The sequence below is a fragment of the Dreissena polymorpha genome, chromosome 4 (genome assembly GCF_020536995.1).
Source record: "Dreissena polymorpha isolate Duluth1 chromosome 4, UMN_Dpol_1.0, whole genome shotgun sequence".
NCBI lineage: Eukaryota > Metazoa > Mollusca > Bivalvia > Myida > Dreissenidae > Dreissena > Dreissena polymorpha.
This window is the reverse complement of record NC_068358.1, coordinates 143,679,546-143,706,684: the sequence shown is the minus strand read 5'-3', so window position 1 is coordinate 143,706,684 and position 27,139 is coordinate 143,679,546. Positions and strand designations below refer to the sequence as shown.

The 27,139-nt window shown below is 36.9% G+C and overlaps 1 protein-coding gene across 4 annotated transcripts in view; it reads right to left on the bottom strand.

The window, feature by feature from the left end:
• LOC127877225 (dual oxidase-like) overlaps nt 1–23,532 on the bottom strand; it is a 50,571-nt gene extending 27,039 nt beyond the window's left edge. Inside the window, exons 1-11 of one of the 4 annotated variants that reach the window (XM_052422904.1) lie at nt 23,251–23,532; nt 20,105–20,595; nt 19,670–19,753; nt 15,376–15,537; nt 14,395–14,582; nt 11,274–11,490; nt 10,740–10,906; nt 10,090–10,192; nt 9,653–9,785; nt 9,136–9,232; nt 6,305–6,398 (exon numbers count right to left, since the gene is read on the bottom strand). In XM_052422904.1, the coding sequence (XP_052278864.1) occupies nt 6,305–6,398; nt 9,136–9,232; nt 9,653–9,785; nt 10,090–10,192; nt 10,740–10,906; nt 11,274–11,490; nt 14,395–14,582; nt 15,376–15,537; nt 19,670–19,753; nt 20,105–20,159 (1,300 nt within the window). In that variant the 5' untranslated portion in view covers nt 20,160–20,595; nt 23,251–23,532. Of the gene's footprint in view, nt 1–6,304; nt 6,399–9,135; nt 9,233–9,652; nt 9,786–10,089; nt 10,193–10,739; nt 10,907–11,273; nt 11,491–14,394; nt 14,583–15,375; nt 15,538–19,669; nt 19,754–20,104; nt 20,906–23,250 lie in introns of those variants that run through there. The other 3 variants (XM_052422902.1, XM_052422905.1, XM_052422903.1) reach the window with 3 other exon arrangements.
• Between the last annotated feature and the right edge of the window lie 3,607 nt (nt 23,533–27,139).

Genomic DNA, 27,139 nt, shown 5'->3' with positions numbered 1-27,139 from the left:
GAAGGGTGAGCATTTTTATATATGGAAAAAGTTACTACCGTGTAAACTAAACAGACTTAAAAGCCCGGGAATTGTTGCACAGGTCTTTTGCTTATAACGTAGGTACATTTATCTCTCCAAAAGATATTGTCGTTCTTTCTATGTCACATATTTTTAGATGCTGAAGATCAAATCTACGCATTTGATTTGAAACAGATTCACAAGACCCATAGGAATCAAAATGCCTTAACCCTTTACCAAACGACATATTTTGGACTTTCCCAATTTGAAAGAGGTTGCAGACGTCAATTAAATTAAAATGGAATATGAAGGAAATGATCAGGTAGGGTAGAAATCATTGTGATAGAAGGAGAAATTGCTCATCAACCCACACATCCCTAAGACCAAAAGGCCTGAGAATATTATGATAATATTAAGATTATTTCTTTATATTTATAAATGTATTTAATTAAGTAATACATTTGACTTCTAAGATCAATTCATAACTTATATTAAGAAAATTATAAAATGGTCAGAAATATATATGGATTGTTGAGCAATTGACAATCATATCCACAATTCATGAGTCACGATTCACAAATGGAACAATGAATCATTAGTTATTAAAAAGCAGCATATACGATAGTTAAGAACATTGCACTTCATTAATTTCAAAACCTTCTCTTGGATACAAAGTTTGAGTTTACCGTGCAGAATCATATATTGACTTTTCTTGAAATAATTATGTTCATGGAAGTTGTGTTTTTAAAATCAATAATATATTATTAAACTGGTTTAATCACTACAAAAACGACATGAAATTAACATGTCATCCAAAATATTCTCATCCGGATATATGGTCACTTTTGACATATTTAAATAAAACCCGACTTTTTTCAGTTTGCAAGAAAAACATTCATAACACATGTTCTTACTTCAATGCCTTTGTAAGCAGTCACCATCTGACCTAAAATGGCACTAAATGACAGGGTTTTATCTCATGTTTTCAAGATGTTGATGTTGTTGTTGGTCACAGCCAAACGGCCGCAGTAATCTCCACTGGTAAACGTCATATGTTCAGTTTTGTGAGCCCCGGAGCCGGGTCTTATTTGAGCCCAGGGGAATAATTTGAACAAATTTGGTAGAGGACTATTAGACATCACTACATACCAAATTTAGTAGCCCTATGCTCTATAATTAAGAACAAGAAGATTTTTAAAGTTTGCACACAATAAGCCTTATTTAAGCATATGTTCATTTTTGTGACCCATGGGGCAAGGTCAAATTTGTTCCAAGGGGCATAATTTGAACAAACTAAGTAGAGAACTATTATATGTCACTACCTACCAAATTTGGTAGAAATAGGCCCAATGGTTATGGACAAGAAGATTTTTATAGTTTGCACAAAATGGGCCCAATATAAGCATATGTTCAATTTTGTGACCCCTGGGGAACGGTCAAATTTGATCCCAGGGGCTTAATTTGAACAAACTTGGTAGAGGACTATAAGATGTCATTACATACCAAATTTGGTAGCCCTATGCCATACAGTTATTGACAAGAAAATTTTTAAAGTTTGCACAAAATAGGCCTTATATTAGCAAATTTTCGATTGTTTGACCCCCCAGGGCAGGGTCAAATTTGACCCCAGGGGCATAATTTGAACAAACTTGGTAGAGGACTATTAGATGTCACTACATACCAAATTTGGTAGCCCTACGCCCAATGGTTATGGACGTAAAGATTTTAAAAGTTTTCACAAAATAGGCCTTATAAAAGCAAATTTTCATTTTTTGACCCCACCGAGGCAGGGTCAAATTTGACCCCAGGGGCATAATTTGAACAAACTTGGTAGAGGACTATAAGATGTCACTACATACCAAATTTGGTAGCCCTTGGCCCAATGGTGATGGACAGTTAGATTTTTTAAGTTTGCACAAAATAGGCCTTATATTAGCAAATTTTCGATTGTTTGACCCCCCAGGGCAGGGTCAAATTTGACCCCAGGGGCATAATTTGAACAAACTTGGTAGAGGACTATTAGATGTCACTACATACCAAATTTGGTAGCCCTACGCCCAATGGTTATGGACGTAAAGATTTTAAAAGTTTTCACAAAATAGGCCTTATAAAAGCAAATTTTCATTTTTTGACCCCAACGAGGCAGGGTCAAATTTGACCCCAGGGGCATAATTTGAACAAACTTGGTAGAGGACTATAAGATGTCACTACATACCAAATTTGGTAGCCCTTGGCCCAATGGTGATGGACAGTTAGATTTTTTAAGTTTTCACAAAATAGGCCTTATATAAGCAAATGTTCAATTTTTTGACCCCCGCGGCAGGGTCAAATTTGACCCCAGGGGCATAATTTGAACAAACTTGGTAGAGGACTATTAGATATCACTACATACCAAATTTGGTAGCCCTACGCCCAATGGTTATGGACGCAAAGATTTTTAAAGTTTTCACAAAATAGGCCTTATAAAAGCAAATTTTCATTTTTTTGACCCCCCGAGGCAGGGTCAAATTTGACCCCAGGGGCATAATTTGAACAAACTTGGTAGAGGACTATAAGATGTCACTACATAGCAAATTTGGTAGCCCTTGGCCCAATGGTTATGGACAGTTAGATTTTTTAAGTTTTCACAAAATAGGCCTTATATAAGCAAATGTTCAATTTTTTGACCCCCCGCGGCAGGGTCAAATTTGACCCCAGGGGCATAATTTGAACAAACTTGGTAGAGGACTATAAGAAGTCACTACATAGCAAATTTGGTAGCCCTAGGCCCAATGGTTATGGACAAGAAGATCTTTAAAGTTTGCACAAAATAGGCCTTATATAAGCAAATTTTCAATTTTTTAACCCCCCGGGGCAGGGTCAAATTTGATCCCAGGGGCATTATTTGAACAAACTTGGTAGAGGACTATAAGATGTCACTACATAGCAAATTTGGTAGCCCTAGGCCCAATGGTTATGGACAAGAAGATTTTTAAAGTTTGCACAAAATAGGCCTTAAATAAGCAAATTTTCAATTTTTTAACCCCCCGGGGCAGGGTCAAATTTGACCCCAGGGGCATAATTTGAACAAACTTGGTAGAGGACTATAAGATGTCACTACATAGCAAATTTGGTAGCCCTAGGCCCAATGGTTATGGACAAGAAGATTTTTAAAGTTTGCACAAAATAGGCCTTATATAAGCAAATTTTTATTTTTTTAACCCCCGGGGAAGGGTCAAATTTGAGCCCAGGGGCATAATTTAAACAAACTTGGTAGAGGACTATAAGATGTCACTACATACTAAATTTGGTAGCCCTACGCCCAATGGTTATGGACAAGAAGATTTTTAAAGTTTTCACAAAATAGGCCTTATATAAGCAAATTTTCAATTTTTTGACCCCCCGGGGCAGGGTCAAATTTAACCCCAGGGGCATAATTTGAACAAACTTGGTAGAGGACTATAAGATGTCACTACATAGCAAATTTGGTAGCCCTAGGCCCAATGGTTATGGACAAGAAGATTTTTAAAGTTTGCACAAAATAGGCCTTATATAAGCAAATTTTCAATTTTTTGACCCCCCGGGGCAGGGTCAAATTTGACCCCAGGGGCATAATTTGAACAAACTTGGTAGAGGACTATAAGATGTCACTACATACTAAATTTGGTAGCCCTAGGCCCAATGGTTATGGACAAGAAGATTTTTAAAGTTTGCACAAAATAGGCCTTATATAAGCACATTTTTATTTTTTTAACCCCCGGGGAAGGGTCAAATTTGAGCCCAGGGGCATAATTTAAACAAACTTGGTAGAGGACTATAAGATGTCACTACATACTAAATTTGGTAGCCCTTCGCCCAATGGTTATGGACAAGAAGATTTTTAAAGTTTTCACAAAATAGGCCTTATATAAGCAAATTTTCAATTTTTTGACCCCCCGGGGCAGGGTCAAATTTAACCCCAGGGGCATAATTTGAACAAACTTGGTAGAGGACTATAAGATGTCACTACATAGCAAATTTGGTAGCCCTAGGCCCAATGGTTATGGACAAGAAGATTTTTAAAGTTTGCACAAAATAGGCCTTATATAAGCAAATTTTCAATTTTTTGACCCCCCGGGGCAGGTCAAATTTGACCCCAGGGGCATAATTTGAACAAACTTGGTAGAGGACTATAAGATGTCACTACATACTAAATTTGGTAGCCCTAGGCCCAATGGTTATGGACAAGAAGATTTTTAAAGTTTGCACAAAATAGGCCTTATATACACTTCAACACCGTTATTTCGAACACCGATAATCCGAAGTCACCGTTATTTCGAAGTATTATTCGGGTCCCGATTTTGGTTCTTCTTTGTTTTATGTAAAATTTCATTGTTAATCCGAACTTCGATTAAACCGAAGAAATCGTTATTTCGAAGTGATTCAGTCGGTCCCAACACTATAATTCGCACCTTATTATCAATCTTTAATCCGAAGTCAAAACTGCAAAATACTGAGCGTATTTTCACACCTTGTCGTGGCGCGTCAAAAGCCAATAATTACACCTTTGTCGTCTGTGCGAAAGCTGTTGTTCAGAGAGACATCGCGTATAAGTTAAAAAAAGTTAATTCAATTCCGAAAATGTATTCATACGTTTGTATGTCTGATAATTTATGCTATTCGTTATATTTTATATGTTCTGTAATTATACAAAAATAAAAACAACAAAAAGAATATTTTTATTCCTCCGTTTGTTACAAGTGAAAATCTATTGCTATATGACTAGTTTACGCTTTTAAGTAAGCGTGTAACCGAACCATGCGAACCACTTTTACAGAATCAAAGAAGTCTTCTGTCAAATGTTTATTTCGAATTATCGTTAATCCGAAGTTTTTTTAACGGTCCCGACGACTTCGAAATAACGGTGTTGAAGTGTAAGCAAATTTTCAATTTTTTGACCCCCTGGGGCAGGGTCAAATTTGACCCCAGGGGCATAATTTGAACAAATTTGAAAAAGGTTCACCATATGAACATTCCTGAGAAATTTCATCACAATTGGACCAGTAGTTTAGGAGAAGATGTTTAAAGAATAAGTTAACGCACGCACGCACGCACGCACGCACGCACGCACGCACTGACGCACACACGACGGACACAGGACCATGACATAAGCCCCGCTGGCCTTTGGCCAGTGGAGCTCAAAATGGTAACAATAAAACAGCATATTTATTTAAACTAAAATGTCTACATCAAAACAAAAAGTTAACATAGAACACAAATAAAATAATTTGATTCTACTGGCGCTCGAACCTTGGGCTTCTCACATGTGAAGCGAGCGTGTAACCACTACACTACGGAACCGCTTAAAAAATCACCTTCTAACTAATATATTAATAAGCTATTAATAGTCGGTTTAAATGTAAACCCGGAAGTTTAAACGCTGGATAGTGAGCGGGGATAAAGGTCCATACCAAAGGGTCCATACCACTGGCAAGATACGGGTCAGGCCTGTGGCCTTCTATATGTGGTTCTTAAAAAAACAAACCTGTAGGAGGAATTGATAGTAATGAGACTGGGGTGCTGTGATGGTGCTCCTCATTGATAAGCGGCTGTTTCCTTTATCAAGACTCACTATTACAATTAATAATCCGTGTCGCGCTTCGCGCTCTATAGCGCCTTTATTAGTAACTAGGTGGTTGCTAGGATAGTGGAACAAAGAAGTTTTGTTTTTATACAAAACCAGAAAGTTTCACCGGTTCGCGTATTTGCCCAGTCCATTGTGATCTTTTATTATTGCCCAGTCCCTGTGTTCAGTTATTAATTAAAAGAATTAGCGTTGCATTATTGGCAATAAATGTTGTAGTAAATGTAATAGGCACAAATGCAGTACTTATTTACACTAATTTACACAAAAAATCACCACTATGCAAGATATTCTGACAACAAAAATATATACATTGATCCGTAAAATAACTTCTCCCATAACCTAAAAAAACGTATTACATACTAGTCGCCGCACTTCAGTGCGACGCCAACAACAATATCTATTCATACGACACATAAGGCACATGTGCATGACTCGCACATGAAGCAATAATCATAAAAAAAACATGTTTTTCAAATCAGCTGAAAGTAAACGACTAAAACATTTCAATGAATTAAGGTTAATAGTACTCGTGATTTAAGGGACTGTGCGAAAAAACACGATACTGTTGTAGCTTAAAAAGTTTAAATACTTAATACAGCACCCGTATAATTCCATATTATAATATTGAAACTAAATTCAGACAAAACTCTTATTTTTACCAAACGTTTAAGTTCAAATGCTCCAATTTGTTAAACTAACCAGTGAGGTCAGAGACAACAATCGAGTCTTCCTGCTCTGCTATAGTGGTGGCCATGCCTCGGAAGAGTGAGTCTAAATCCTCTTCGACGAATCTCTGAAAATTAAGCTTACTTTTAAACCTTCTCCCGCTCATAAACAAAGTGAAAACGGCTCAATGCAACCAGCATAACGCCGAAGCATATGAACTGGACATGTTTTACAACCCCGTGATGATGGAGTTCATAACTAAGAGTATTACGCCTTACTCCAAGTATTAAATGACCCGCGTCGTGCCAAAATGGGTCTTATACCACAAGCGATCGCATGGTTAGGAGCTACACTGGCCGCTTTACAGTCTCGAAAGGTTTCGCGGTCTTATTAGCGGACAGTGTACCTGTTGACTAGATTAAGCGATTGTGAAGGCTGGTCTGGATCAACTTTGGCCACAAATCACATAAGACCCATTTTCGCATGACGCACATCTTATTAAATAGAAATTCCACTTAATAGTATAAATGCACATTTATTGTCTAAATAACAATACATCATTGAAAAATATCTTTAAAAGGGACGTGTATGCATTATGTTTTAATGCGTGTTTGTAATTTACTTAATATAAATTTGCATCAGGATATATCAGGATATATATTTAAATACCCTGACACTTTGAATAGAATAAAAAATAAAACGTATCACGATGGCAAATGCAAGGATCCTTTTCTAAGTCTTATCAGATCTGATTCTATCTGGTTGAATAGTTCTTTTGTGAAACAGTATATTTTTTAAGCATCACATAAAGTTAAAAAAATTGTCTTAGTCGTGACTGAAAAATTGTTTATTTTCGCATTTTACTGTGTTATTAGGCGTTTTCAAATATCAAAGTAATTATTGGCGAGTTTTTTGTCACGATGCACGTTTCACACCGCATGCATTTACAAAAACAAACAACAAACGCAGCACTAAAATAGCATATTGAGATGGAAAACTAACAAACAAAAACAAGCCAAACAGAATTTTATGGTTTTATAATTCAACCTATATGTTGCATAAAAAGAAATGCTGGAATTTTTAGAACATTTTCATGATTCGTCGTAGCTGTCTAAGATGAGGTTAGAACTAAATTTATTGAGGGAATTATAAAGCGGGAAAATAAAGACATTGTTCACAGTTTGTAATGTCAGGTTATTTACTGTTACCGGTACAACGATGGTTATACGTCTAAAAATAACTGTTGCATGTGCATTAAAATTCACAGAAAATGTTAAATACTGGTACGTTGTTACAACAAAGTTGTGAATACATTTTCGAGAAACGTTCTTGTACTAAAGGCAATTACTAATTCTAGTTGTCATTCGGTGTCGTGAGCAGTATGCCTGAGACATTCACGTCATTACGTAAGTAATTTAGCCTACACGACAGCTGTATAAATAGCAATTTCAAAGCTCAAATTGACTCTGTAGATGTCGATTAGAACGTACAAATGGCTGTTCAGCTCGTATTACGGCCACTGCATGTATGAACGTATTTTGTATGTTAAATGACATTGCGATTGTGTTTTATTACGAAATACTTATAAGCCCTCCTTTAACATCTACTCCAGCAGATGGTGATTAGTGTAGAATATATATATATATGTTTTCAATAGAATCAAATAAACTTGGTTAAATTAGTCTGGCAATACGACCCAAGCGTTCTTCTTAGTTGCTTTCATTTTACTTTCATTAAAAAAAAACACTAAAAACTTGCCGCAGCAGAACATTATACTTGTACTCGAGTGTCTCATGTGCTATTACTGTTTCATTTAGCATTTTCACAAATCACTAAATAAATATTTTATTATTTTTTTTATATATGCTACACAATTCGCAGATGGTTTATGGGAATCGAGTGGGCAGACAATTTGTATGATTAATCATGTGCAATTATTGGCAGAGTTGTCTGATATTGAGTTTGTTAACGATGTTTATTGATCAATGAGGAATTAAACTGTTGAAGCGCTGATAAAGATACGAATTAGGCAATTTATTGTAAAATGTTTGATTAAACCATTTATGCCTAGTGGACTCTCCCATTCTTCTAAATTGGATCAAGTTATTTCCAAAATTAGGGATGTCTAGTATATTTTTTCTATATTTAGAATATTTCTTACAGAAATTCCTTAAAACAAACAGTGCAGGCCCAGATGAGACGCCGCATCATGCGGCGTCTCATCTGGGTCTACGCTGTTTGCCAATGCCTTTTTTCTAGACTCTAGGCATAAATGGGTTAAGTAATAGTTTAGTCTTGTTTAAGTGGTGAGAAAAACATATTTTGATTCAAACAAATTCAACATGTTTGATCTAAAACAATTTGTTAATCTTCCAGAACCAATATCCGTATTTAACAATATGTTTTAAGTTTAAATGTCATACTTGGAAAATATTTTTGAAGCATAATGTGTAAAGTAATGATAACAATTGCAGCATTATATGTGATTATAAATTAATACATTTTTCATCTTGACGACACAACTGATATACATGCAGACTTCAATGGAACTGTCTTGAACAGTTCCTGTTTATGGACTTTTGAAAAAACTGTCAGTAGAGGTATTTCTATTTTTATAGAGAATTCTACAAAAGCTGTTGGTTAATATGTTGAATAGAAATTGAACCTGTTTTCCTGCATGGTACCGTAACATTAAAGTGGGGATTGTATAAGCATAGTACTGTAAATTTTACGGTTTTACTGTTAAAGTCCTAGAAGCTGGTTCCCGTTAATTTTACGGGACTTGTCAAGTAAAACCAGCTGTCGGGACTAGAGCCGTAAACTTTAACGGTAATTGTTTACTGTGCCTGCACATGGTGACCTACCCTTGCGTCGAAAAACGTGTTGCAAAGACGGAGAGCGGCGAACTGACGCTTGGTGTCGGGGTCTACGCTGGGCAGGTAACTGCAACCGTCTGCAGCCCTGGAAGAGCACGTGGGATACGTTTAGGGTAAAGGCACATTTTCCCTAACATTTAATAAGTGTACATAGTATTGAACTATTTGCATTACTTTGGAATGAGAATCGTGTGTCATTGTATATTTTGGTGGTCAATGCTTTGTTTATGTAAATAGCAGTTAAATTAAAGTGAAAACGATTATTAAAATTAAAGGCGGTTTCGATACAGTATATGAACCGATTCCGGTTTAAGCCGCTAATTTGGGACGCCTTAACGCGAGAGCACACACGTTTTTAATAAAGTAGCAGAAAACGACTATGTTAATTATGTTGGTGTTGATGATGATGATCATCACTCCTTGGTGAGAGTCTAATCATTTTTTATTTGAAAATTCATTAGGTGTGCTAGAGGTGTCCCCCAGTATAAATCGCTTACTGTCTTACCTCCGCCATAATCCGGGCGGTACAAGGGTGTGGCCGAAGCGCATGGCGGCGGACTGAAACTCCAACTTGATACCCGGATGGATGTCAGGGTCATATCCGCTATACTTGCCTTGATATGGGACTTGCCGGAAACCTAAAACATGTATAAGTAAAGATATACGTACGTATACCTAATGTGTCAATAATATACTACCAAGCGTATTTCAAATTTGTGGAATTTAACAAATTTCGATAAAATCGTGATTTTCATTTTGCAAATCGAACGTTGTGACTTCAATTTATTTAAATAAAATTTGATCGACTTCTAATTGCAAATTAAATTTAAAAAATATTGACTTAAAAATACCAGAATATTATTTATTTAGACAGACATTGAATGTTTCTAGCAAATGGCACATGGCCCATGCAAAGTTAGCGCCTAAAGGAACCAGACATACCGCGACTTCCGTTGCTTCTGTAGTACGGATAATCGAGTCGGAACTGCTCGGGAGAGACGCTGATATTTAGCCACAACGGAAGCCAGTCGTAAAACGTTATTTTCTGCACAAAAAAGTGTTGTTTCAGCTTGTACACAGAAATGTAAAATTAACATGTATTCCAAACCTGTGCTTTTGCAGTTGCTTTAAAATGCGGTTTTCGGTTTCATATTATGTTGTTAATACTTAATACCGGTTATTTCTTCTTGAATTATTACTGTAAGAAAATTCACATATAAAATACATCGCGTGCTGATGCCTGACCAGGATTGCTTCTTTTATTCAATCGCTTCCCGTGAATGTGTAATTGCCTACCATCCAGTTAAATTCAGGTAGCTAAGGCAATCTATGAAATTGCTGGGTATAAAGACACTTTTGTCCAATACCGATACCTCTATCTTATACCATACTTCTCAAGTTATGTCCGTGCATTTATATATGTAAATTGCTGTTGCCATAATCAATGTCCAAGTCTCCCATTGTTGTAATATAATTGTGTACATCAATTGTTAATTAGTTATGAACGGAATGTTCTCTCATAAGGATTTTAAGATTGTGATGTCAAAAGATAACACCGCCGAAATATTTATGGTATGCGATGTTAAATGTACCTGATACAGAGCTATCACTCGTTTCCTTGCAATCTCGAAGATCTGTTCGTCTGTGTAATTCGGATTTCTGCTAGAAATCTGCCCTGCCTGGTAATTGTGCCATCGATGCCAAAGGATTCCGAATGCGAGGAGAAACGGGTTTTCATGACCACGTGGGTTGCCAATAGCTATAAAGTAGATGTCCATTTTATTTATAATGCGGTAATGAATTAAATAATAAAACAATAGCTGACAATTTGTTATTAGCCAACCTCAATCACGAGCTTAACGTCGGTAAGCGTGTTGCATATACAACGTTGGACACTGGGTGCAGTGTACAGTACAAGCGGAGAACAGCTTGTTGAAGCACTGTGACAATCTTTAAAAAGATCTACTGACATACCAAAGCGGGAATAATAGAAGTTACAACAGACGTGTCCATAGAAAAAAAACATCAACATGAAATTTTAAGTACAAATACATTTCCATGCAATCTGCTTTACCTCAGTATCAATCCAAAAAAAGCATTTAAAATGTAACTTTTTATGTAGTTACCATGAAAACGAGACACGGGTCGCAGCTTATGTTCGCGCACTACGGGAGGGTTAGCATATGGAAGGCGTGCAGTGTTGTTCAGCGGAAACGACATCATGATGTTGTCCGGACTTGTGGCAGCCAAGCGGCCTCCTTTGAATTCCCGAATAGCGTCCGTCCATGCCTTAGCAGGACCGTAAATCAACTGGCCGTCCAGAAATGGCGTTATCTCGTTCAGCTGCAAATTTCGCATGTAATATCTCATAAGTCCTGTGGCCGAATTCCAGTAGCTTCTTAAGTTAAACAAGAGCACCGCCTTGCGGGTGCAGACCGCTCATCTATTTTCTTTTTAAAGGTGAAGGGACTCTCATTTTCAATCACAAAGGAGGGAGGGGTGGAGTGAAGAGAGGTGTATAGTGTGGGGGTGTGGACATTTATTACATTATTTTCCATAAATGCGAAAAAAAATGCAAAAAAAATATAAAAAAAACGGGGGGGGGGGGGGGTGGGGGGTGGGTGGGTGGGTGGGGGGTATTCTTGGGTGCGATGGTTGGACGGTATTTCAAACATAAAATAATAAAAAAAAATATTTGTGTTTTTTAACCGTTTCAAAAAAAATGACATTTGGGGGTGGGGGGTGGGGGGGGTATAGTGTGAGGGTGTGGTGGTCATTTGTGAGATGATCTTAAAAAAAAAAAAAAAAAAAAAAAAGAGGGGGGGGGGGATTCGGGTGGGGGGAGAGGGGGGTGGGTTGGGATTCTTGGGTGCGATGGTTGGACGGTATTTCAAACATAAAATAATAAAAATAAATATTTGTGTTTTTTAACCGTTTAAAAAAAAAACATAATTTTTTTTTGGGGGGGTGGGGTGGGGTGGGGGAGGTATAGTGTGAGGGTGTGGTGGTCATTTGTGAGATGATCTTTAAAAAAAATATAAAAAAATAGGGGGGGATTTGGGGGGGAGGGGGGGGAGGGCACGGGGGATGGTTTGGGTGGAGTCTATTGTGGTATGTCAGGTAAGAGTAGTTTTGTCAAAGTATCAATCAAATCTAATTATAAATAAAGAAGGTATGGCAATTTTAGCAAAATTTAATAATTTGACCTTGAGAGTCAAGGTCATTCAAAGGTCAAGTATGAAGGGCCCATAATTCCGTCCAAATGCCAGTCAGAGTTACATTACTTTGCCTGCACAGTCCCCTTATGATAGTTAATAAGTGCTGCAAGTATGAAAGCAATAGCTTTGATACTGTAGGAATAAAGTGGAATAAAGTGGACCTAAACACAAAACTTAACCAAATTTTCAATGTTCTAAGTATAAAAAGGGCCCATAATTCTGTCAAAATGCCAGTCAGAGTTACATTACTTTGCCTGCACAGTCCCCTTATGATAGTTAGTAAGTGTTGCAAGTATGAAAGCAATAGCTTTGATACTTACGGAATAAAATGGACCTAAACCAAAACTTAACCAAAATTTTCAATTTTCTAAGTATAAAAAGGGCACATAATTCTGTAAAAATGCACGCCAGAGTTATCTAACTTTGCCTTTCCAGTCCCCTCATGATAGTAAGTAAGTGTACCAAGTTTGAATGCAATAGCATTGATACTTTCTGAGAAAAGTGGACCTAAACGCAAAACTTAACCAAAATTTTCAATTTTCTTAGTATAAAAAGGGCACATAATTCTGTCAAATTGCACGCCAGAGTAATCTAACTTTGCCTGCCCAGTCCTCTCATGATAGTAAGTGAGTGTACCAAGTTTGAATGCAATAGCATGGATACTTTCTGAGAAAAGTGGACCTAAACGCAAAACTTAACCGGACGCCGACGCCGACGCCAAGGTGATGACAATAGCTCATAAATTTTTTTCAAAAAATAGATGAGCTAAAAATAACTTAAGTTGAAATATTGCGCAATATTTTTTCTCATCTCCGCCGTTTTTTCTTTAAACATAAGATTTCACTTAAGTTAAATTCTAGTAGCTTAATAAATTAATACATTTCTTTACTCTGTGTATTTTTTCTCATATATTTAAAATAAAGTTAACTTTCTTTAACACTTAAAGAGAAATTCTAAGCGTCTCATGTTTTGTTTTTGACATTTCAAATTTAACTTAAGAAATTTAAGAAATTTCTTAACTTAAGTGAAAACTTAAGAAGCTACTGGATTACGGCCTCTGGACACGACTGAGATATTACCGTTACAAATGTTCTAACCAAGCTCCAAACAGATGGGGCAGCAAATGTGGCTTCTCGCGGACACACGCTTTTTATATAATAAGGCCTGGTAACCTAGTGTTTTACCACCACTTGATCCAGTGTTGACCAGAGCCAATATATAATTTGGATAAATTTACTGACTAAGCGTCATGAAAGATGGGCAACAATGTGGTCTTCTAAGTGTTCTCAACCTTTTTCTTTACATTGACCGTGTGACCTAGTTTGTAGTCCCACATGATGCAGTGTTAAACTAGGTAATGATATCAATGGTATCAATGTTCTGACCAAGTTTCATTGCAATTGGTCAATAAAGATGGTCCTTAGTGTTCAAAGTTTTTTCTTCAATATGCAGGGCTCAACATTAACCGAAAAACCAACTTGCACTGCTGGGCAAGTACTTAGAAAATCAACTTGCCCTGAACGTAAAGCCAATTGCCCAAACATGAAATATCACATCAACTGTGAACCTCATATTTTTTATAAACCAAAATGATACACCACAAAACCTTTTTTCTTTTTGATCATTAAACACAATGATTACAGCAATTAAAAACTAATTAAAGTCTTAATTAAAAGCTCTTTGTTTTTTGCACTTTTCCGGGCGGACAACTAGATTATAAAATAACTTGCCCGCACCTAACTTTCACTTGCCAGGGACAATAGAACAACCGTTTAATGTTGAGCCCTGATGTGACCTAGATTTTTATCTAACGTTACCCGGATTTGAGCTGGTCAGGACGAGATTGTGCGATACATGTGGCCTTTAGAGTGCTACCAAGGCAAATTATAACGTTGGACGAACGACGGATGAAATCAATCACAAAAGCTCCAGATGAGCTTGTTTTGCTCAGATGAGATTAAAACAAGATGGGTCACATGTCAGCCTTTTGAGGCCATAATTATTTATGATATCAACTAATAAAACCTACGATTTTTCTTGGATTGTTTGGAGAAAACCCGCTTCTGTGATCATATCTTGAACGCCGAAAAGTCATTTCCATGTTTCCGGTTTTGTTAGGGTCAAATTTAGGATGACCTTCAGGTACCCGAATGTTGAAAAACTCGATCGGACATCCAGGGCTTTGTGCGTCCATCAGCTCTTCGACGAGCTGCTGACCTAAAAATAGAACGTTTACGTTGAACTTATTAAATGTATACAATAATTTCAGGACCATGAGTTTGAAATTGTATTGGGTGACGCCCTGAAGTGTTTATTTCGCATGGATGGGTCCGAGAGGCATGTCATTAAATTACCGGCATGGGCGAAGCACACCGATATAATACTGTAGAAGTAATGTTCGTCCTCAAAGTAGATACAGAATTCTGACTGGCATGACTGCTATTGAAAATGAAATAAATTTATTTAGTGTTTATTAAAACCCTGTCGAATTAAAAACCTATCACACGATAAAGCGTTTCCTGTCGCTTTCTGATGACTATTAAATAGCGTTTTTTAAATGTTATATGTAGACATTAATTTGAGAAATTATTCGTTAACTTAATTAGCCGTGATAAGGTTACAATGCCTGTATGATTTATACCAAGGTGTGCCATGATATCATCTTATACGTATAACAAGCAATCACTTCAGTTGTTGTATAGCTTAATAAATGAAACACATTTTATATTAAAGGAAAATTGTACAGTATTGTGTATTGAATGTCAGTCTTATAATTTTTCCCTTATTAGCATTTTATTAAAAAATGACAGAAACATTCCATTAAAAGCAAATTACAATTTTACATATGAAAGGTATTGGTTGCATACTTTATTGCACTTGCACTAATTGTACTTTATTCAAAATAATTACGTCATTGGTTTTCAGACGAGTGAGATTTGAAAGCCATTTTTTTCTACAGGTTCAAAATTTATTCCCAAATTGAAAGATGATTTACGCCGACGCATCTTACCGTAGTACACCAGCATGGCCGTACGGCCTACCGAGGACGGCCTGCCCGCGGGTCCCTGGTGCGCGGCTCGACTGATCACCAGAGGGTTGGGCCGCCCGCCACCGGAAGGTGCGTAAACGCCGTCGCTGTAATCCACCTTGCTCTGTCGCAACATCGCAGTCTCTGTGTGAAAATAAAGAACAAGGCAATGTTACAGCAACAAAGGGTTTGTTTGTTGGGATCAGAATACTTAAAGATTAAACCGTAAGAAAATATATTCAATACAATACATATGTAAATGTTAAAAGACATTAAGATTACATATATATATAGAGTGTGGATGTGTGTATTTCGAAGTCTATGAGGTCCTTTCCGAGCCAGAGGTTAGATTATGTGTGGATACGGAGTTAGCCCCAGCAATACTACCTAATTAACTAACTTAACTTACGAAAGTTGGGAATATTTAAGAATTATAACTGCAATTTTGAGCTTTTAAGTCGTTACTGAGATTTTTTTTCTATTTTTGCGTGGTCTTATGTTGGTGAGGGGGGGGGGCGGAGTACCCGGAGGAAACCCCACCTGTCCGGTATGGCGACCACAAACCAAAATCACATGCTGCCGGGAACGGGAATTTAACCCGGATCGCCTAGATGAGAAGCGAGGTATCCGGCCAGCCATACACGTACACGTATATAGACTTTCTAAACACATTTAAATGCGTGCCGATGTCTGACATGCGTCGCATAATCGCATCGTTTTATTCGCATGCAGTGAATCGATACATGATTCATTTGAAAGATATACTGTCCTCATCCCACATTATTAACAAGAGGGCCTGCAAGGCTCAAGGTATCCCCCGCAACATATGCTTTGTTTGAGGATGGGTGCAAATTGGACGGATGAACATAATGATAGATGGACGGACGGAGGACAATAACACAAAACTAAGACAAAGGAAGGTTCTTAAGCCTTCACAATTGATTTTGGTGAATTAATAAGTCGTGCGTTTTCCACAAAAACTCATACCAAGTTTAAATGAAATATGCCAAAGCGCTTCCAAGTTATGGCTCCGGACACAAAGTGCCTATAGTAAAAAGCATTTTTTCAAGATACAAAGGGCCATAAGTCTGTTTTTAACAGATGGTGTACAATGCCATTTGGCGTGCATCATCCTCTTATGCATATATATATACTCATATCAAGTTTATATGAAATCCGCCAAAGCACTTCCAAGATATGGCTCCGGACACAAAAATGCCTATAGTAAAAAGCATTTTGTCAAGATACAAAGGGCCATAAGTCTGTTTTTAACAGATGGTGTACAATGCCATTTGGCGTGCATCATCCTCTTATGCATATATATACTCATACCAAGTTTAAATGAAATCCGCCAAAGCACTTCCAAGATATGGCTCCGGACACAAAAGTGCCTATAGTAATAAGCATTTTTTTCAAGATACAAAGGGCCATAAGTCTGTTTTTAACAGATGCTGTACAATGCCATTTGGCGTGCATCATCCTCTTATGCATATATATACTCATACCAAGTTTCAATGAAATCCGCCAAAGAACTTCAAAGATATGGCTCCGGACACTAAAAAGCATTTTTTCAAGATACAAAGGGCCATAAGTCTGTTTTTAACAGATGGTGTACAATGCCATTTGGCGTGCATCATCCTCTTATGCATATATATACTCATACCAAGTTTAAATGAAATCCACCAAAGAACTTCCAAGATATGGCTCCGGACACAAAAATGCCTATAGTAAAAAGCTTTTTTTTTCAAGATACAAAGGGCCATAAGTCTGTTTTTAACAGATGGTGTACAATGCCATTTGGCGTGCATCATCCTCTTATGCATATATATTCTCATACCACGTTTAAATGAAATTCGCCAAAGCACTTCCAAGATATGGCTTCGGACACAAAAGTGCCTATAGCAAAAAGCATTATTTCAAGATACAAAGGGCCATACGTTTGTTTTTAACAGATGGTGTACAATGCCATTTGGCGTGCATCATCCTCTTATGCATATATATACTCATACCAAGTTTAAATGAAATCCACCAAAGAACTTCCAAGATATGGCTCCGGACACAAAAGTGCCGGACGGACGGACGGACGGACAGCCGTACGGACGGACGGACGGACAACGCCAAAACAATATCCCTCCGCCTCTGGCATGATACCACACCAGTCGAAGCTGTATCATGGACATGAACACTAAGCCACCTTATAAGCAGAATTCAGGGACGGATCCAGAATTTGTGGTTAGGGTGGCGGGATATTGAAAGAATTGAAGGGGTTCCAGGAGGCTGCCAGGGCCCCTGGTGGGTGCTAGGGGGTCCTGGGGAGGAGGCGAAGCCCTCCGTAAGATCCACGATTTGAGTGATTTTGAAGGCTTTGACAACCACTTCTCGAGCATGTCACGCCTTATATACTTTCATCAATTTAATGAAAGTACCTTCTTTTAATGCCAAAAAAGTACATAGTTTATCGTATAGGGGATCCAGAGGGGCGAAGCCCCCCCCCCCCGGAAGCTTCACGATTTTTATGTGATTGAAGGCTTTGACAACCACGTCTCGAGCATGTCACGCCTTATATACTTTCATCAAAGTACCTTCTTATAATACCAAAAAGGTGCATAGTTTATAGTTTTGGGGGTCCAGGGGGCGAAGCCTCCCGGAAGCTCCACGATTTTAGTGATTTTTAAGGCTTTGACAAGTTTAAATAGGTGATTTATATCTAGTTAAGTGTGAAACATCAAATGAATTGACTTTACTTTGGCGATTTTAGGGGGGGGGGGCGTACGCCGCGTCCGCCACCCCCCCCCCTTGGATCCGCCTATGGGATTTGTCTTAACATCGCTATCAGAATACATGATAATTAAATGAATTTTATGGTTTCATTTTTATGACCATTAATATTTTTTTTCCCGTATGGTATCACTATATCTTAGGTCGCGTGCAATAGATTCTGCATAAGCGGATTTACATTATCCCTTACGTTACGAAGACATTCGTGACAAAATAACATTCTTCAACCTTTTTCTTTTTAATTAATGCATATTATTTATACGAAGATTATTTCTTGCAAAGGTGTCCTACGTTCTCTATAACCTTGGCAATAATTATAAATAAATTAATGTTGAATTTTACATCAATAAGTGGTCGTTGTCTCAGACAAATATTCTATAAAACAAACATCGTTATCTGTAAATTTCCGATAATGATCGATGTAAAGTATCAGTTTAATTACCAGCGTTTCGTACCGGTGTCCATAAATAAGCCATCGAAATGTTTATTTGTAGGAAAAATAACGATGCTAAGCAGTCACGATACTGATCTAATTAAAATCTATTTATAGTAAGTTTCTCAAGATTTCGATAATTAAATAGCAAGAATAATTACTCATTGCAACGCGGTAAGAGGCTTTTTAATAGTAGAGTAGAGTTCGCGTGTATCACAGAATATCCAATGCATACTATTTATCTACAGTTATTTAATTCAACAAAAATGCGCCAAACATGCATGAGTAGTAACAGTCAATGTTGCAAAGAGAAGAGAAGTAGTTGCTGAACTATAAGTAGCAGTAATAGTAGGAGTTTTAACACGTATCTACCTCAACATTACCATCAGTACAATAATATTCATCCTCGTCATCATAGTAGCCATCGTTATAGCTATCACAATAATCATAATCATCTGCATACAATAATCATAATCATCTGCATACTCTATCTTTCTAGTATGATCAACAGCAGCAAGATCAGTGTCATCTTAAACATGATCATCAGATCTATTCGTCGGACCGGTTAGGTAAGGATGTAATGCGCTTGACTAGGAGGGTCGCGGGTTTGATTTCCGGCGAGGACACATTATTTGTATGTGGATTGGTCATTAAATAATGTTTTCCCACTACCTCATATGAAAGTAAGACATTTGTCAGTTTCTCTTATAAATGTGTGCACTAAGAACTAGTGTTCCAGCTATCACGGTAAGTGTAAATGTGTGCACTAAGAACTAGTGTTCCAGCTATCACGGTAAGTGTAAATGTGTGCACTAAGAACTAGTGTTCCAGCTATCACGTGAAGTGTAAATTTACTGCACTAAGAACTAGTGTTCCAGCTATCACGTGTAAATTTACTGACTGTCGTGATATGAATGAAGCATTGTTGAATAAGTCGAAAAATCCAAGTAAAGAAATTATCAACACTCAAAACCATTTCAACATGGAATACATATCGACTTATCCACGCATGACATTACCGATGTGGCGTTGAAATGACGTCACAGGAAGTGGATGCTTTATTACCTGCTGCGCCCCAGTCTGGATTCTCCAGATTGTTGAACCATCCGTCGTAGGGTCGCGGCTCGAACTCCTCATGGCTGTGAACGTCTGCGGTGAGAAAATGGCCATTGAACAACAGCGTTCCGTAAATGTATGCACATTCCAGGTTAACAAACAAGACGTTGTGGTACTAATCTCATAACATCACGAAAATATATTTAAAAAAAAGATAAATGGAAAAATGTTCAGTGATGTTTGTGTAGTTTTTTACTTGAACAAATATGATTACCTATCATACAATCATCTCAAATTTAAAAAAAAAATACGGCTATTTTAATTACCATCAGCTTTATGTTCAGAAGCTGTCTAACCATCAGCACGTAAACATCTATTACCAAAATCGTTGAGTCGGCCAAATGCATTCAACAATAATTTAAACACTGAGGTATTTATATTTACCAACTAATACAGCACATATCAACAGCAGACAGACTCGACACCTCATCGCTGACATTTGACCTGCTAATCCTTGCACATCAAAACGTTATCTCAATTCATGATGCTATTGCTCACCATATTGACGCCATCATTGAATTGTTTTGGTATGTTGTAAGCGGGTCTAAATTCTTCCTTCCGATTGAAACCGTAAATATACTGTTGTTCTGATGTGTGAAATTTGTTGATGTTATTTCAACTAGTTTCAAACAATGTTTTACACTAACTCGTCATGTCTCATCTTTTCCAACATTCTTCGACATTCTTTACGTTCTCCAATGAATGTCTTTTTCTTCCGGTAGAGGTCTGTCAATATCTTTACCGTGTTGTTTAAATGTATTTATTTTAATTAATATTCTTTTTATTCTGGCATCATGGTGTGCATATCCCAGTCCGGTCGTGTTAAACGGTTGTTTTCGTCTTATATTCTTCAGCCGTGTTCCTATGAAATAACACTACAAAATCAATACTTTTACAGCGTGATTATTCAATATCGCAACGCATATCAACCTACATGTAGCTAAGTATTTATTTAAACATTAAACGTACGAACATATTGTAAAATGAGATACATCCCCAACACCATACTGACAATGGTTAAAAGCACGTGTATTGACAGCTATACAATTATAAGCTGCATTGCGAATATATTATACACCGGAAGTACTTTTCTTTAGGCTAAGTGGTATCACACTTAAGCATTAAGCCTATACCGGAAGTACTTGTTCAAATCCAAGAAGCAACACAATTATGAAATAAGCATAGATTACACACAGAACAATCACATTCACATGAATGCTCATTAACAATTAATTTGTCCATGCCTTTATATGCCACACTTTAACACCAGTCCATGGATTCAGAATGTAATACTTGACATGAGTCCGGCCTTTCTGTTCCATTTTTGTGTTAACTGTCTTACGTGTTTTTTAGCTCTGTAAGCCCAAAAAAAGTTTTAAAACGGCTAAAATCTATCAGAGAAAAGGACATATAATCACTTGGTTTAGTGCTATTTAGTTTTCATAACATAACGATTTTACTATCATAATGTTCTTATTAAACGATATGGTATATGTCATTTGAAGACAAATGAAACTGCAATAGTATGTTGGTATTATTTTACCATATTCGTACAATAGTTTTACACATTGTCAAATATCGCCATTATTAAGTATCCTCCCGTATGAATATATTATTTTTATTTTAAGATGTGATGCAGTAAAAAATTGATTATTTTTCAAACAGCGCGTTTGAGTTTTTATGAAAAGATCACTGGGTTTTACAAAATACGGAAACCGGTTAACAAAAATATAACCAAAACGGCCTTACTTTAAACAATAGTCCTAATAGGGCTTAATATTTATTGTCATTTGAGCCATTATAGGCTGAGTAATATTTTTTTACGTAAATGGTTACTACGAACATAGTCATGGCATGAGGAAAACGATGGGAAAATTCGTCATTTACCGTAATCTACCACTAGTTATCAACCTTCATTTAAAAATAATAATGAAGTTTATATAAAATAAAGTGTCGACAGATTATTCAAGTATATCAAATACAATGTCAACATTACAATACAATACGGCCCTGTCACTTCATTATCAAGTGGTCTACGGTTTATTCTTTCTTTTCTGTCACTGGAGTAGATCTTTCTTCATCGCATGTCGAACCGATTAAATTACAGTTAAAGTATCTCATATGAAATATATTTGCATAGTGGGTTTAAAGAGCTGTAAGTGTTCGCTTCATATGTCATTAGCTTGTACCAAATACGTATCTTATTGTAATTAATTGATAAACTTTGTATTTTAAAAGCAGTTTTACAATCCAACAACTAACAGAGTACTGACGCGCGAATCCATTTAGTACTTTAGGACTTTAATTATTAATACTGCAACTGATACAAGAAACAAGAAATACTAATACACATCTACAAGATGCTGCTGCTACTTCTACTTCTGCTACTGCTGCTGCTGCTACTGCTGCTGCTGCTGCTACTGCTACTGCTACCTACTACCTACTACCTACTACTGCTACTGCTACTGCTACTGCTACTACTACCTACTACCTATTACCTACTACTACTACTACTACCACCACCACCACCACCACTACTTCTTCTACTACTACTACTACTACTACTACTACTACTACTACTACTACTACTACTACTACTACTACTACTACTTCTATTACTACTACTACGACTACTACTACTACTACTACTACTACTACTACTACTACTTCTACTACTACTTCTACTACTACTACTACTACTACTACTACTACTACTACTACTACTACTAGTACTACTACTTCTACTTCTACTATTACTATTACTACTACTACTACGACTACTTCTACTTCTACTATTACTATTACTACTACTACTACTACTTCTACTACTACTACTACTTCTACTACTTCTACTACTACAACTACTACTACTACTACTACTACTACTACTACTACTACTACTACTACTTCTACTACTAGTATTACTACTACTCTACTACTACTACTACTACTACTACTACTACTACTACTACTACTACTACTACTACTACTTCTACTACTAGTATTACTAATACTACTACTACTACTACTACTACTACTACTACTACTAATGCAACTACTACTAGTGCTACTACTCCTACTGATGCTACTGCTGCTTATACTACTTATTCTTCTACTATTACTACTAAGTACGTCGTGTACAAAACTACTACACAATCGTCTACTCATAATACTACTAATGCTACTACTACTTGTTGCGTAAGATCTGGATATCCATGTTTCTAACTCAAAATATCATGCACACAAATATTCAAACAATTATCTTTCAATTAAATTTTGCATCTGTTCGAAAATACTGAGTGACCAAATATAACACTGTCCACGATAGCTTCAATAACAAATGCGCAATGTTTACCAGTTGACAACGTATGCCCTTGCGGGGCTGCCATACTATTGAGTACCGGTATTTGCATATGCACTGTAATCTTGAAAGCGTTAATGAAGAGCTTTTACAGATTTAACATACAGTTTATGTTTACGCATTGGCTGCATAAGCAGGTTAAAAACAAGAAGATACGTTTAAGAGTTACCTGTAGCACATAAGTGTCACAGAAGATCCATGTTAGGAAAAAATGTCCACCTCCAACTGGAAAGTAAACAAAAGTTTAATCCAATCTGAGCAGTAGTTTTCAATTGTTCTTTATTTTGACCAACCTACTTTAAATTTGTAAAAACGAAAAATGATCGGATTTTCTGAATGTATAAACGCTGCACAAACAGTTAACATTCATGTAGTCTTTAATAACTACTATATGCACACACAAATAAACACGTTTAAACCCTTGAGGCGTATGCTATGTTTATAGCCTGGTACCCAGCTCGTCCAAATATAGTACGCCTATTATAAAACCCACAACAATGTCGTACGGTATGGTGTATTTGGAGTAAGACATTAAGTCGGTGGCTGACACATTCGCGTAGTGTTAAAGACCAGGCAGGTTAAATGGACCGATATACACATTATAAAGTAAGGTAAACATTATAAACTGACAGTTGCGTTTGTTCTGTATATTGCATTGTGTCAATGTTGACCATCGCATTAAACGTAAAATTAAATGACATAGTAAATCAGAATATCTAAATATTAAGCCAAATTACTTTCTGTCTTAACTTCTTTTTATTTGTTTGCCGGTAAAAATTGAAATTTCAAATTTCAGACCCGTGAAGGAAAACGTTTTTTGTAGTGAAAACAAAATTGAATTAATTAAATTACAGATATATTACAGGGCAGGGCATGCGTATAGGGAACTTAGCGGTTTTAAGTGGGGTTAAAGTTAAATGGAACTTACTTTTAAGATGGCCTAGTTTTCATGTTTTTCGTGAAGGAGATGCGGACATTTCACCCGGTAAGCCAGTTCATATTTACATTTCGTTTAAATGATTACGCCCCTTTCGACTCTACATTGTTTAGGTGGCAGGGGATATATTAGTGGAAGGGGGGAAGGAGGGAAAATTACATATATTTAGGGTAGGTGTTACCTATGGTCTTTGAAAATCAATTAGGTATTTATAAGATGTATTTCTTGTGTTAGGTTGTAGAAAGAATGTCTCAAAATTTTGGAAAAAAAAACATTAAAACTAGCCACAGCTCCCTAGCAAGGAAATTTTGAATCTTCAAAAAGGAGATTTTCACTTTTGTCGGAAGTCAATATTTCACGCTGCAGAAACAGAACAAAACTTTGAAGGTAAATTGTGAAAAATCTAAACGTATGGGAGACACTTTTCTAGGTAAATAAACAAAGCACAGGGATGAAATTAATGAGTAATGTAGCCAAAACTAGGATTGCATTCTGTTTGAATGTTCTGTGCATGCCATGAAATGGGTAAAATTTCTCAATTTTTAGTTAAAAATGAGGAGGGTGGGGGGAAAGATCAAGGGCCATAGTTTCACAAGTGAAGAAGCCAGCCTTGTCTTTGGTTGTATTTTCAATGTATATTGCCTATGCTATGACACTGACACAAAAAGGCTTTCTCGTGTCACTTTCTGTTTTGATGCAATGGATTTGACTGTTTGCGGCCTTTCGGAACTCGAAATTTGGTCAAAAATATATCCCCTGCCCCCTTACGCTACCCACAGTTTTTTCGTCTCAAGATCGGAGGCGTCAGGATGAAAAAGTTATTAAAGGAAAACCGTCAACAAATCTATTGTCTAGTTACATGACGTTCGGGAAAGTGGATGCACAAATAGTATGTTCCCTTATAATACACAGAATTGACGCACGTGTACAGTAAAATATAACTTAACTCACAATTATTTAATTTTCCGACGTAGTTTCATCTCTGATAAATAATTGATTGGCAAAAAAGTCAGTTTAACCCCCGATTTGAAACTAGCTACCTTTTAAACATATGTTGAGACCTGACTTCCAAATGGCAAACAGCTCTTTCCCATGTTAAAGAGCTTGACACGAGATACCTACCCATCTTTAATAAAGTTTATATGATATAAACTTTATTAAAGATTGGTAGGTATTTCGAAATTATATGTGTAGATCTACTCCAATATTATAGTTGTATAGCATATTATGTGGTGCAAAATAAGTCATTTATTAATCACGTTACTTACTGTAGAATTATTATAATGCTGTACGAAAAACTGCCAACCAACTGAATAAGTTCACATATTTGCGTTCGGATGGGTTGTGTGGTTGTTGATGTACGAGATAATAAAATGTTTATCAGCCCCTTTCAGTAATACTGTATTTTAATTAATTTAATGTTTTTTATGACTGTCGACTTTGTTCTGATATGAACATTTGTTTAACCATTCTTTTACTGTCTTTTCAGATAATGCAGGTTAAAGGAAGATAATAAGTGCATTTTTCGTTGCAGTATTTGGAATTTTAAATCAGCTGAGGACTGAGATACTTCTGAACATGGGCCAAGAAGTCGGAGAACGGACCAGGTTTTCTAATAACGATACCTTGAACAAACAGGAATCTTATACCTAATAAAAGTGTGCCCCATCGACAGCTACCCATTCAATTATAACTCTATTCGGGAACTACTAGTATATGTGTTCGAGTTCAAATTACCGAAAGAAGACCAAAGCGTTAATATTAAAATATTGTAAAGGACGAGTTTCAACAATCCTCAATACAACAGAAGGAAACAAACTTTAGCTAAATTCAAATCAGCACTAAAACAAATACCGTTGACGTCCAAATAAGAATTACCATGACGACCGCACCGATGGCAAGACTGAACAGGTTGTGGACAATCAACTCCATCAGCATCCCGATCAGGTGCATGCTTTACATCCTCCACGTAGTCTGTATCCTACTCTTCGGCTGCGAGACCTGGAGACGCAGCATGCAGGCCGTTTAACACAACTGTCTCTGAAGAGACTGCTCGGCATCTCCTTCGTGGAGCACAATACCAACGAGCACGTCTGGAACATGATAGCAGCACTTGTTTGCCTACCAGAGCCCCTCCTGACGACCGTCGAACGAAACAGACTGGTTTGGTTTGGACAAGTAACACTTACTGTTTTAGAAGTATTCGTCCAGGGCATGCTACAGGGCAGCCGTCAGAGGAAATGCTTCTTGGTCAATTTGAAAGAGTGGACGTCTCTCCCCATTTATGCGCTTCGCAAATCAACCAACAACAGACGGGACTGGGAGGGAATTTAAGTGTCGTCGTATCGAATTTCATCCCCAACGGACAGACCGGTCAAAGGAATGATGATGATGATGATGATAATGATGTTGATGATGATATTGATGATGATGATGATGATGATGATGATGATGATGATGATGATGATGATGATGATGATGATGATGATGATCATGATGATCATGATGATCATGATGATGACGATGATGACGACGACGAAGACGACAACGATGATGATGATGATGACGACGAAGACGACAACGACGACGACGATCATGATGAGGAGGAGGAGGAGGAAGAGGAGGACGACTTAATTTATTACTTGTCTCTATAAACACAATGTACTTTTTTGAAAAGAAGTACTACTTCATTCTAAGATTAGTACTGTTGTTATTGTTGACGATCAATACAATTAACCACTGAAAAAAAACTATTATAGTCGACGATAAAATACATATGCTGCCACTTATACGAACAAAATAACAATACACCAGTAACGATATTTCTATGAGAGTTTCCGAGAATTCTGTTTTTATCATCTGGAAGATTCATTTTGATTAGCGAACGCTGTCTTCGCTAATAAGAATCAATCTTCCAGGAAGTTTTTACGAATACTCCGTTGTTGTAAGTTAGAAATATTCAAATGTCGATCTAAATATGTCTGTAGAAATACCATTTGTTGCATAAGTAAATAACCCGGTTTTATTGCTGGAACATACATGAATATTAAAACATTTATCATTTTTAAACCGGCGTAATTTCTGGCATTTTTTTAATCTTACAAAAGGCATTTTTGCATTT